Here is a 13,243-nt window from a genome sequence, read left to right as displayed (position 1 = left end):
ATGGCTGCTGTATTTACTTTTGTTACACTGTCTATCGCTGGAAAACAAAAATATCCCCCTAGCTGCCGAACCCTGCAGAGCTGACCACGCTCAGAGCTGAACAAGTGAAAACTTCTCTGGAGTTCAGGCATCACCCCAATATTAAAATTAATTTGTCACCATGCTATTGTTGAATGATTAAATATGAGCTGGTTTTAAAAATCTTAAACCTCTGAGCGTAACAAATGTACCTGATTTTCTTCCGGGTTAAAAATAAAGCATATTCCTTGTGTCCAAGACTTAAATCAGGTGTGTCGGGGGCGAGGGGAGACAGCACAAGAAAAGACAAATCCTTACCAGAGTCATGATACCTAGTCTGTCCACCTCCCGAGCTGGGCTGTGCGGAATCCTTCGCGGGGTGGACCGGCCACTGTTCGGAGGAGAGGAGCCAGCGAGCGAGGAGGCAGGGTAGGGGGGAATGGAGCTCATTGATCTAAAACGACCAAGATTGTCTAAACTCCCACTGCCAACTCGACTCTCAATCTCCTCCGCCCGCTGCTCTGTGTTTTCCTTTTCTTCCTGTATCAACCTAAAGTAAAAACAAAACAGTCATCCTTCCTTTATTAGCAAACAGATTAACAGGTTCAGATGAAAAAATCGGTGCTTGCATTACTGTAAGGAAACTCCAATGACGGTTGCTCTAACAATGAACACTTCAGCAAAAACATTCTACTTTTTCTCTCTTTAACACACGGCTTCGGAACAGCACAAAGTACACCTTCCACTGAGTCTTACCAACTATCTCTGATCACTCGCGTTTGATTTTATTTACGTACCCCACAAGTCTGGAGGGGCTAGTTGGCAACTCTCTTACTGCACAACACGATGTTTGAATTTTACAGCTCCGACATTCCCACTTCTCAGGGCACAGCTGCACATTTACCTATCGGTTTTTTTGACTGGAAACTGGGAACTCTGATATAATCAAAAAATCAATTTACAAAGCAATCAGGAGTTTCCAAACACTTAAGCCTCTAGACTAGACGGAAACAGTGATTTTTTTTTTTAAAGGTTGAGTTCGAACAAAAGCATTATTTGACAGAATTCTCCACCAGCCTCATCTGAATTCACGTCAACCATGCTGCATTAATTTGGAAATTCATAATTAAAGCTCTTCTCTCCTAATGTATAGTGGATGCTTAAACAGCAGTTTTAATATTTGACTATGCAAATCATTACTCTAATATTAAATTAGTAGTAACCTTGCAGTAACCTGTCCAATTAAAGTTCTACTTATATATTCTGAAAGTACTTTCTGTTATTGATACCAAGGCAGTGGACAGAATTTACCATTTATATCAGGTCAACTTGCTACATAAAGAAAAACCCATTTTACTTAGCAATACACTGTGAAAAATAAAAGCTGACGTTTATAATCCTTTCGTGTTTCCCACAGCGATGGGGAAAGGCAGTCTTCCGGGCTCTGCCGGGTTGAACACAGCACACGAACCGTGGTTTACGGAGTCAGACTGCAGGCCGCACACCCCTTCCTTGCAGAGCCTACAGCTCTCCCTGGAGTTAGTTCTGCCCCTCCTTCCCTCCCGCAGGCTCTGCGCAGGAACCGGCACTTGGCGTCTGTGTCAGCTTGACAAGAACAAAATGTTGGCAGCAACTCTGCCCAGACCTCCTGCAGGGTCACTGGCACACAGCTGGTCTCCGTGTGCATGCAGGACCGGACCACGGCTGCCTCAGGCCTGACAGGGCGGATCTTGGGCTCCCTGTCACCCTGCACCCCAGACCTAAGGCCTCTTAATCCCCCCTTGGACAGGCAAGTCTTTGGATTGCACCCCACAGTCGGCCCTTTGTCTTGTAAATTTACTGTTATAACTGCTAAGAGGCTTTAGAAAGAAAACACCTCTGAAACACTGATGAGGTTAAGATTCAAACCATCCTTTGACCACTGTCTTTTTTTTTTTTTTTTTAAAGATTGGCGCCTGAGCTAACAACTGTTGCCAATCGTCGCCTTCTTTCTTCTTCTTCTTCTTCTTCTCCCCAAAGCCCCCAGTACATAGTTGTGGATTCTAGTTGTGAGTGCCTCTGGCTGTGCTATGTGGGATGCCACCTCAACATGGCCTGATGAGCGGTGCTGTGTCAGCACCCAGGATCCAAATTGGTGAAATCCAGGGCCGCCAAAGCGGAGCACGTGAACTTAACCACTCGGCCATGGGGCCTGCCCCTGACTACTGTCTTGTAATGAACCAATTTTCACATTATATTAGTTTAATAGAGAAAAATGCAAGTAGGAGTGGGAATTTGCCAATCTGAAAACCTCAGCTTTCTGTTCCAGGTGGTTGGGTGACACACCTGAAAACGTGAGGCTCTGAAAGACACACAAGAGGGCCCTCCTCAGCGCTGGAGGAGGCACAAGCGGCAGGTGGACGCTGCCCCAGCTCCCTGCCCCCCGCAGGGTTCAGAGTTGGGGGACACTCAGGCTGGAGGGGGGCAGGAAACTCTCCCTCCCGCTTCCTACCGCATGTTTCACCTTCGCTTGCCAGTGGACTGAACTCCGGCGTTTCTCCTCGTAAGTCACCCGCCACCTGGCACTGCCCGTGAAAAGAGTCCTGCTTCTTACCCACAAGGGCGCCAGGCCAGTCCACCTCCTCCTGGCTCTCCATGGTGCCCTGCCCCACACCACAGCTGCCCTCTGCACTTCGGAGCAGGGAGGCCTCCTCCGATGTGCGCTCAGCTCTCTGCACCCCGGCCGTCTCTGGAACCCGGCCTGGGATCCAGAGCGGCACAGGTGGACACTGAGCTCCCCGGCAACGCTCTCCAGCTGTGTCATCGGCTCGTGGGGGAACGGACCGAACCCCTTTCACCCTTCTGCAAGATCTTGTGTACACAAGTGTACCCACACCACAACTGTGGTGAGAACGCCCGGTCAACTGAACTTTCCAATCAAGGGCAACCTCAGAACTTAAAACTATTCAAACAGGATTGAACTAAGTTTACTACCATGGACGCGTAGAATCCGTCCACAGTATTTGTTCCAGACTGTTCTAGGTAGCATACAATTCTTTAGAGACATGCCTGGTGTCTGTGGTGCTATGCACAAGCCCACGTACCTGATCTCCTTGTTGATGGCCTCCAGCTGCTCCTGAAGCATCATGGCCAGCGTCTGGGCATCGGCCTGCCCACTGGGGGACAAGAGGCCAGCCGGGCTGAAGATGGTGTCCCTGTCGTCTTCGCCGTCGGACGCGTCCACATCACTCTCGAAGGCCTGTACCACGTTGGCCAGGACACTCGCTTGTTGGGCACGTTCCCAATCCTGTTCATTAAGAGTCTGTACCTAGAAACAAGAAAATCAAATCTCAGCAAAGATGGAAAATAACAACCAAGTTACAGCAACTTACAGTAAACCTAGCAGAAACTTAAATATCTTAAATAGAAGCCCAAAAGATTTTGGAAAAATAGGCCATGCTTGTAAGTTGCTGACACGTATTAAGCAGGCAGTATTTCAGGGGCAGGACAGTCGATTACTTAGACTGCCTGGTAACAGTCACATCTCACTGTGGACACAAGGCATTTCCATGACGTTATTCACAATGGTGACAAGACCGAGTGCAAACAAAAACTGAAAATTAGAAAAATACACCATGGGGGGGCCGGCCCTGTGGCATAGTGGTTAAGTTCGGTGCACTCTGCCTCGGTGGCCTGAATCCACGGGTTTGGACCTACACTGCTAGTTGGCCACGCTGTAGCAGCGAACCACATATAAAACAGAGGAAGACCGGCATAGACGTTAGCTCAGGGCTAATCTTCCTCAGCAAAAACAAAAACAAAAAAACCACACACACAAAAACACGGCACGATCAGCCACGCTAATCGGAAGTAAAAAGTTCACTAGATCCACGGCAGCTGTGTTCACTGCAGTTGCCACACCACTGTACTAGTGTTATCGAGTAACACACCTCACTGGAGTTCCCCAATCCTCCCTCTTCTGAGCCCGGTGTGAACGAGCACAGACAGCAGCAGGCAGGGGCAGAAGGAGACAGCAGGGCAGCCGTCGGACGCACTCGTCTCAACACCCAGGGAAGAGCGAGCTGGCGGACCACTTTCTCTAGAGAACTGAGGCTCTCGGAGAAAAGCCTCCTCTGTGCCGAGCCACTCCTCTCTCGCGTGATGGAGGGGTACCGTGTGCAATCAGAATGCGCACAGAGAAGGCATGCGCGCCGGGGCCACGTGACCCATCCCGTGCGGCTGTCTCAGCCCCTCTCTCGAAGCCTCCATCTCTTCCTCTCCCGTCCTCACTGAGCCCAGGGCCCTGCCTCCCACTTCACTGACACGACATCAGAGCAACCACAAGACTTGAGATGCCGTGCTGGTTTATCTCCCCGTTCCCCGGGCCTTTACCCATGCACTCCACCTCCTCTCCCAAGATCTGAGGTCGCGGCCAGGTACCTGGGCCCCCACCCAGGCCAGCCCCACCTCTGGGCACGAGGCGCACCCCCTCCGGCTGACTCCAGGCTCGCCTGCTGTGTTCCCTTCCTCTCTCGGGGTAATCGATTCTCTACTGGCCCACTCCCATCAGCCTGAGAAGGTTTGCTCCCTTCTCCCTCCTTCAGATAACACACCAGAACCCACGGAACCTGGATGCCACGTCTCCTTCCAGCCACCACTGCACTTCGTCCCGATGAGTAAAAGGTCTCCAGAGCCGCCTCGACTCCGCCTCCACCTCCTCTCCTCCTGCTCACCTCCCCTCCCGCAGAGCTGCTCCAGGATCAAAGCGCCCACCTTAAGAAGTCCGCCACTGACCTCCACCGCCCTCTCGTCTGGCCCATCGGCAGGCCCAGGTCTGCTGCTCTCCCCTCTTCCCTGAGCATCTCGCTCACTCGGCTGCAGGCCCCGTTGTCCCGGGTTTCTGCCTACCTCCTTGTCACTCTTTAGTCTCCTGCCGGTCCCTTGTCAGTCTCCCCAACCTCTCAATTTTGGAGTGGCCCACGGCTGTATCCTGGAAGCTCCTCTCTATCAACAGGCACCCACTTTGGACTTGATCTCATCTTACACCTTTAAACACCATCTGTATGGTCATGACCCCCACATCTTTATCTCTAGTCGAGACTTCTCTCTTGGGTTCCAGGCCAGAATATCCAACTGCCTACCTGACACGTCCACCTGGACAGCAGATAGGGCTGTCGACCTGATCAGGGCCAGACTCCACTCGTCTCCCCTGCCCCGCAGTCTTCCTCATCGCAGGAGACAGCCTCCAGCCTCCAGCTGCTCAAGCCCGGGCCCTCGGGGGCCTCACTCGCCTCTTTGTCTCATACTCTATATTCAACCCATCAGCACATCGTGTTGGCATGACCTTCTAATATCTCCAAATGGTTCCTTCTCTTCCTTGGCTCAAATGTCACCGTCCCTGTGAGACCTCGCTGGCTACCCTATTGAAAACTATCATTCCCCTCCTACAGCTCAGGGTACCCCGGGTTTCCTTTCCCTGCTTATGACCATCGGAAACCCTGTGGTGGTTTAAATATACGTCCACACTTCTCTAACACTCCTCCCTTGGCCCACAGTGAGGGCAGGACTCGCTAACTCACTCTAACGCACCGAGTGCAGCCCAAGTGAAGGTGTGCTGCCTCCAGACCAGGGCCTCAGAGGCTCTGGGGCTTTCTCCTGGCTCTCTCTCAGAATGAGCCCGGAGCAAAGCTGGCGGTCATCTTTCCAGGACACTCAAGCAGCCCCCAGAGAGGGGCCAGGCAGAGCCAGGCGAGTGAGCCTGGAAGTGCACTCTTCAGCCCCAGGTGAGAATCCGGACGGCTGCAACCTCAGGAGAACTGAGCCCCAACCGTCCTGCTCACAGCCCCGAGCCCACGGAACCTGTGAACTCTAACTGCTCCTTGCTTTAGGCCACTGAGCTCGCAGCAGCCTGTGACCGCAGTGAGAGGAAACTGACACACAGCCCATACTGTACTTCTCACGCACGCTGGCTCCTCACTAGGACGTGGGCCGTGGCGGTGCGGGCATCTTCTCTGCCTGTATTCACTGCTGGAGCCCTAGTCTATAATGACGCCTGGCCCAAACCAGGTGTGCACTGAATACGGGCGCTGCAAATAAAAATACGCAGAAGTATATAAAGACGTGCTGTTAAACAGACAGAAGTAGGAAGGTATTTAAACTTTCCAATGTGAATTCTTCTCACTAAAAGATGACGGATACACGCATTCATTCACGCTTATCGCTGCTTCCAAACCGTACTAATTACATTACGTTGCACTTAAGAGTAGGTCATATTCTATCAGAACTTGTTCTTCAGAAAAAAGCATGCCTAAAACGAAACTCTTAGCCAGAAAAAGGAAAATGGGGGGAGGGGAAGAGAGAAGGCGACCTATGACCATTGGAATCCCCAAAGTGTCAAAGTCACGGGACGAGCAGGAGACGCGCCCGAGGGCCGGCAGCTCGCGGGCGGCGAGGACGGAGGCCCTTGCCTTGGATGGCTCATCCCGCAGGGCTGCCACGCGGCCTTTCTGGGGGCGCCGCAACACCGCGCTGCTGCTGGAGGCGTCTGCGGGACCGTCTGCCACAGGGAACCTGAAATCCGAGACACTGCCCAAGTGGGGTCGGCTGAAAGATGGAAAACAAAAGGTCATTATTAGATAAGAAAAGTGAACTAAAGTTTGTTAGTCAAGCCAGAAGCTGTCAATTTGGAAAACACGTAATTCCACAGAAAAAGGACTCCAAGGAGGGCACCTCTGTCGTCGCTCCCGCCAGCGTTGAGCCTTTCAGCCCCGCCAGCGGGGACACTCCATACCTAGGAAAGCCAGTGCTGCCACTGCAGACCTGGAGATGAGAGGATGGGGTCCAGCTGTCTGGGCCGTGGAAGAGGCATCCGTCACCCATGTCAGGGCCCGCAGAGGGGTGCTCAGCCCTGCCTCTGCTCGACCTTCTCCTCGACCCACCAGGTAGCACCCCCACCCCCACCTGCGGCCTTCCACGGTCACTCTCCCATTTGTGCCAGGCTCCGCAGTGTGAGGCTGGTGGACACCGACACTCCTCTCTCTGCGTGGCACTGTCTGAAGCGCTCCCACAGGCCCCTTGGAGGGAGAGGCTGCAGAAGCCCTTCTGACCACAGCTCGGGCTGGTATGAACCGGGCTGGGCAGGACGCTTTGAGGATTCCGAACCAAAAGCAGAGACTGCGTGCAATCAGACTGACAGACAATCAACACGCCCGGCTAAAACACTCCCCTGAACCAGTGACTGGGGCCCTGAGCACCCGCGACGGAGACGCTCAAGAGAGTCACTAGGAGAGGCCCTGGAGAGGAACTGGTGAGCGGAGGCGAGGAGGGCGCAGCCCAGCCCAGCGCTCAGCCCTGACCGTGGGCACCCCAGCCACACCTCAGTCCTGGCCCGCCACCGAGGGCCTCCGTGCTCTCCGGAAAGAAGGCTGGCTGCCTTCATTTTCAGGAGGCCTTACGATCTGAGAAGACAGAGTCCATTCATCTGATTAAAGCCAGTTAGACAGGGGACCCCTCGAGCCTCCCCACCCGATCGTGGACAGGGCCAGGCTGACATGCCAACTCATCTACTTTTGGTACACACCTCTCGACATCTTTTTAAAGAAATACCTTCTTGTAGCGTTACACGAGATTTACTGCCTGTTCGAAGATCTCCAAGTCTGGAATTCCCCTTGGAGCACACCCAGCCCTACTTCCTCTACCCCTTACTCCTCACGACACTGTCACTCTCCCTCAGGGTGACTTCCAGCCCAACTGCTCTGGGGCCGTGAGACGGTTCAACGGCAGATGAAAGCGATGCACCTGAAATCCTGCGTGTACCTCTGGATGGTTCGGGAAGCACAAATGCTTCCCGATTCTGACACCCCTTCCCAGGCTTACCTGCCTCCCGACCCGCCACCACCCTGCAGCTGATCACTTGCTGAAGCCTCTCTTCTATATGGCCAATCTGTTTATGGAAGGCCACCCATCACCGTGCTTTTCCACTCCTCAATCTAGACTACCTTTTCTCATGGAGAAGATCACAAAAACAAGATGACCGATCTCGCCGTGGAGTCACACCAAATGAGCTGAGCCTGCCCTGCCTGCCAGACCCCTTCTCCTCAGTCCACCCAAGGTCCTTCCACGCCTACTGTGATTGGCTTCCCCCCATTTCTACAGCTCCCAACAACCTCTCTTCTAGGCCACTTGACATGCAGCCTCTAGCCTTGCCTCCCTGAAACAAAGCCCTTCCCTCCGCATGCAGCCTCTCCTGCCCACTGTCTTCAGACCACTCCGCCCCAGGTGACCTTGGCCATCCCCTCCTGCCACCTCTGCACTACCAGGGCAAATAGCTCCTTTCTCTCCTTGTCTTTCACCTCTAACATCACACCTGGGACCGGCAAACATGTCAAGACGTCTCCATCGGAAAAACTGCCCCCAGCTCTGCCACCCCCTCAAGCTCCTACACCGGCTCCCTTCCCTTCAGGACTCGACTTCCACAAGAGTCACACACGCGTGTCCACTTCCTCTTCACCCACGTGCCTGTGAGAGCCTCCTCGCACACACGCCTGCAATCCCGAGCAGCGGGTCCGCCTGCAGCGCTCTAACGACACGAGCCTTCCACCAGCGAGGACCTGAAGCAGAAAGCAAGCGCCTGTTCCCTGCACTGGTCCTCCTCTGCACCTCGCTCTCTGAAGCGCACACTCTCCTCCTCGAAACGCCACCTTCCAGCGGGTTCGGCGTCAGGGGAAGCTTCTGGCTCTGCCTCTCTGTCCTCGCTGATTTCTCCTCTAGTTCCTAGGAGTGAGTCAGGCAGGGACAGCCGCAAGATATCCTAAACCTTCAGGATGTCCTAACTTGGCAAATGCCGGAACACCTGCAGAGGTTCGGAGCTTCCTCCTGAGTCGTGTTTGAGGCAGGGGCCCGTCTCCTGTGTTTCAGTCACTGCCACCAGGTAAGCACTTCGATAACTATTGCTAAAGCGTAACTCTCACTTGATGACCATTTTCTACAAGGAAGTAAATCACCTAAATGAGAATTACCGCCTCTACCACGATGAGGAAGAAAAACTCAGGATGCCAGGCAACTTGGTAGATTCACGCCGAGCCAGGGGGCTCACTCCCGCAGCAGCCGGCCCAGTCACGCCTCGAAAGATCTGCGAGCGCCACGCCGTTAACTCTCAGCCTCTTAAAAACATACAGACTCCAAGCGCCGCACCAGACACGCGAAGGTCAGGGCATCCTCCCGCTCCAGCAGCGCAGGCTCTCCGCGGCCTTCTCTTTCTCCTCGAGGATGCGACCGTCACTCCCAGGTGGACGGGGCTTCCTCTGGCACCCTGGGCTCTGTCCTCCGATCCCGACACCACCACGCCCACGCTCTGTCGGGTCCCTCAGACTCATATGCCCGACACAAATCAATCGTCCCCAGCCCCACCTCCTCCTGCGGTTCTGAGTTGAGTCAAGGACGTGACCAGAACCTCCAAGGTACCAGAACCTAACCTTCAGGATGATGCTGTCCTCTGCCCTCCGGCCTGCTCCGAAGCTCCAGGCTCCCTGAGCTCAGGCCAGGCAGTGTGTTCAGTTGGCTGCCCCTGTGGCCTGCATGTGCTCCTGTACACACACGGCAGGGGCTGGAGCGTGTCCGTGAGTGCGTGAGCACCCTGTACACACATGGCACGTGCCAGAGTGCGCCTGTGAGCATGTGAGCGCCCTGTACACACATGGCAGGTGCTGGAGCATGTCTGTGAGCATGTGAGCACCCTGTACACACACGGCAGGTGCCGGAGCGTGTCTGTGAGCGCGTGAGCACCCTGTACACATACGACAGGCGCTGGAACATGTCTGAGCGCCCCGTACACACACGGCAGGTGCCAGAGCACGTCTGTGAGCACGTGAGCACCCTGTACACACATGGCAGGTGCTGGAGCTGTGAGCACGTGAGCACCCTGTACACACATGGCACGTGCCAGAGTGCATCTGTGAGCATGTGAGTGCCCTGTACATACACAGCAGGTGCTGGAGTGCGTCTGTGAGTGTGTGAGCACCCTGTACACACATGGAAGGTGCCGGAGTGCGTCTGTGAGCATGTGAGTGCCCTGTACACACATGGCAGGTGCTGGAGTGCGTCTGTGAGCATGTGAGTGCCCTGTACAGACATGGCAGGTGCCGGAGTGTGTCTGTGAGCATGAGAGTGCCCTGTATATACATGACAGGTGCCGGAGCATGTCTGTTAGCATGTGAGCGCCCTGTACACACACGGCAGGTGCTGGAGAGTGTCTGTGAGCGCCCTGTACACACACGGCAGGTGCTGGAATGTGTCTGTGAGGGTGTGAGCACCCTGTACACACACGGCAGGTGCTGGAGTGCATCTGTGAGTGTGCGAGCACCCTGTACACACACGGCAGGTGCCGGAGCACGTCTCTGAGCACGTGAGTGGCCTGTACGCACATGGCAGATGCCAGAGCATGTCTGTGAGCGCCCTGTACACACACAGCAGGTGCTGGAGAGTGTCTCTGAATGCATGAGTGCCGTACCCGTGGTGAAGGGACGCGCCTCTCAGCCTCGCTTGGTCCAGCTCAGCCCTCAAGGCTTCGATGTCCAGTACGAGCTGATCCTACAAAACAGCAAATGACACACACTGCAGCTGTCTCCTTCAGGATTTAAAATTATTTGCATCAAACGTTGAACATAACCATAACAGGTTAAATTAGCAGTTATAAATATCAAGTATTTTAGTTCTGAGAACGTTTTCTCCGAGAGTCCTATAGTAAACATAAACACTCAGACCACCAAATTAGCTTTATAAACCCTGATGAATAAAAAGTCATGTCTTAGTCAAGGAGTTGTTTTTAGAGGCGAAACACCGAGTCATTAACAATTATTAATTCTGTAGAGAGATGTGGGGACGGGGAGAGGCGAACAATACTCACCTTCTACTGCACATACTTCCCTGTGTTGTCTTTTTCCTTTCTGTATTGTCTTTGTCTCACATCGAGCACACATTCATTCATTCATGAATCATTTGTTCATTTGTACGTCCAATCTCATTTTTGTACACGTCAAAACAGTAAGGAAAACTGACAAAAAACTTTTTAAGTCACCTATAACCTTCCAGATCTATGCTGTCCCATACAGCAGCCACTCGCCACACGTGGCCATTGAGCACCTGAATGGGGCTGGTCCAAACTGAGATGTCCTGTAACTATAAAGCACACAGCGGGTTTCAAAGACCCACTATGAAAAAGTGAATGTAAAGCAGCTCATTAGCTTTTATATTAATGACATGATAAAATAACATTTGACTCTATCAGGTTAAGTAAAACTAATTTCACCTGTTTCATATTACAGTTTTAAATGTGGCTACTAGAAAATTTTAGATTATACATGTGGCTCCCATTACATTTCTGTTGCACAGCACAGTTCTAGAGGACAGGTTTGTGCTAAGGTTTTAGCTTCCAAATGAACCCAGAAAGGACTCAGAACTCTGATCCCTACCCGCTGCCAGACTTAACATCCACCGCCAACACAAACGCATTCACGCACAACTCTAGGAGTGCCATAAATCTTACAGCAGGAAAGTTTGACTCCACTTCACCCAACGTCTGTAGTAGTTACAGCAACAGTGAACTCGCTCAATTCACGGATTTCTCAATGATTTAGAGATTTAAGTACCTTATCATGTTGTGTCTCTTCTAACTGCTTTTTTGCATTTTCAACTTCTCGTAATAGAGAATTCTGCAAAAGATGAAGAGTCCTTTAGTGTTGATTCTTGAAAACGTTCCACGTAATAGTATGGCTACATTTCTAAGATAATAAAGTACCAGAGAAAAGGGGCCACGTGAATGTGCTCATGAGCAGTATTAGAGTGAAATGCAACAGAGAGACCATCACAGCTTCTAATGATAATTTGTAAATACAGAACCTACTACCTCCCTGATGGATTTTTCTAAGTAAGCATGTCAAGCCCATGGTGTAGGCTTATCTTTATCAGTTAAACTGGTTTATAGCAGCTTTTAGATTTTACAATTCATCGGTCACTTGGGAAACCTGACATAAGTTTCAAATGTATAGTTTAAATCTAAGGTAAAAATATTCTTCCCTTAAGGTTGGCCCATTGATCAAGGAAGAAACGGGTAAGCATCCTGTGTGGTCTCTGATAACGCCTTTCCTGACGGGCTCTGTGTAACAGGAAAGTCACATCATTAGTAATGACCACTGGTCTCTCTCGAATGAGCATGACCACGGTGGCCACCTCAGGGCAGGCTCTGGCCGTTATCTTTAGGGACACCCGTGCAGTCAGGACAGGTCGTGCCAAGGCCGAATGCAAATGTCGCCCATGAGAGCTTCTCTGACAAATTCTAGGGCTCTCCTTCACCCTGGGGATGGCTGAAGTGTCCCCATGATGAGAGGAGCATGAGTCCTGCTCAGACGTTTTCCAAACCGAATGGAGGGAGAGAGGGAGGAGTTGGAACACTTTCAGTTGATCCAAGCCTTTATTTAAACCTTTCTCCTACATCGTTATGTTTATAAATGAGACAGAAATTAACTTCCGCCACAGAAGCAACGAAGGGGTGAGGGCTGGGCCCAGCAAAAGATTCCAGCGCAGGGGCTGGCAAGCGAGGGCCTGTCCCTGTCAATAAAGTTCTACTGGAACACAGTCACTCACTCACATGTCATCAACGGCTGCTTTCATGCTCATTATTAGTAGGCATGAAATTATTTTGCTCAATTACTCATAATTAGTAAAAGCCTAAAATTTTTCCTATCTGGCCCTTTATAGAAACAGTTTATCAACTCCTGCTCTAGAGAATAAGAATGGTAAACAAGCTTCCATACACACAAATTGGGCAAGAACATAACAAACGATAAGTTAATTCAGCGAGCGGTTAACAGTTGTCACTTTTTCCTCCTTACAGAGTCATTTCTACTTCCTGTAATGGCTGTTAACCACCATTATGCAGCATTCCCGGGGAGCAGAACATGGGCGATCTCTTTGTAAAGGATGGGAAACCTTCGGCGAGGTGTGTGACATCCCACCTTGTCTTCCAGGGCAGCCATCCTCTCTTTGAGATGAAGCTGGAGCCTCTCATCAGACTCTGACAGAAGCTTGTCGACGGTGTCGGACAGGCGTTTGTTATGCTCCTCGTTCATCTTCTCTCTCTGCCTTGCCTGGAACAGGAGAAACAAAAACCTGGCCACTGCGAGCAAAGGCAGGATCGTTTCCCCCACCGTGGAGTCACCCGTGCCGCCATCCCTGGGCTGTTCCGGCCCTC

At 52.1% G+C, this 13,243-nt stretch overlaps 1 protein-coding gene across 1 annotated transcript; it reads right to left on the bottom strand.

Annotated features, from left to right (window-relative positions):
• Window positions 1-34: 34 nt before the first annotated feature.
• LOC124232524 (liprin-alpha-1-like) lies at window positions 35-13,160 on the bottom strand. Its single transcript, XM_046649484.1, has 6 exons — window positions 13,008-13,160; window positions 11,643-11,705; window positions 10,505-10,584; window positions 6,465-6,600; window positions 3,102-3,325; window positions 35-568 (listed from the first exon to the last, which is right to left on the bottom strand). Exons 1-6 carry the CDS (start codon window positions 13,119-13,121, stop codon window positions 280-282), a joined length of 906 nt encoding a protein of 301 aa, XP_046505440.1. The 5' UTR covers window positions 13,122-13,160; the 3' UTR covers window positions 35-279.
• Between the last annotated feature and the right edge of the window lie 83 nt (window positions 13,161-13,243).

Source organism: Equus quagga, unplaced genomic scaffold (genome assembly GCF_021613505.1).
Source record: "Equus quagga isolate Etosha38 unplaced genomic scaffold, UCLA_HA_Equagga_1.0 HiC_scaffold_7044_RagTag, whole genome shotgun sequence".
Classification (NCBI taxonomy): domain Eukaryota; kingdom Metazoa; phylum Chordata; class Mammalia; order Perissodactyla; family Equidae; genus Equus; species Equus quagga.
This window is presented reverse-complemented; position numbering and strand designations above follow the sequence as displayed.

Excerpts from the sequence above, each read along its gene's own strand:
- LOC124232524 (XM_046649484.1), bottom strand. The coding sequence starts at position 13,121 with ATGAACGAGGAGCATAACAAACGCCTGTCCGACACCGTCGACAAGCTT. Across the intron at positions 6,601-10,504 it reads GGCGCGTCCCTTCACCACGG|CCGACCCCACTTGGGCAGTG; the intron begins GTACGGCACTCA and ends TCCATCTTTCAG. Across the intron at positions 569-3,101 it reads GCCATCAACAAGGAGATCAG|GTTGATACAGGAAGAAAAGG; the intron begins GTACGTGGGCTT and ends TTTTTACTTTAG.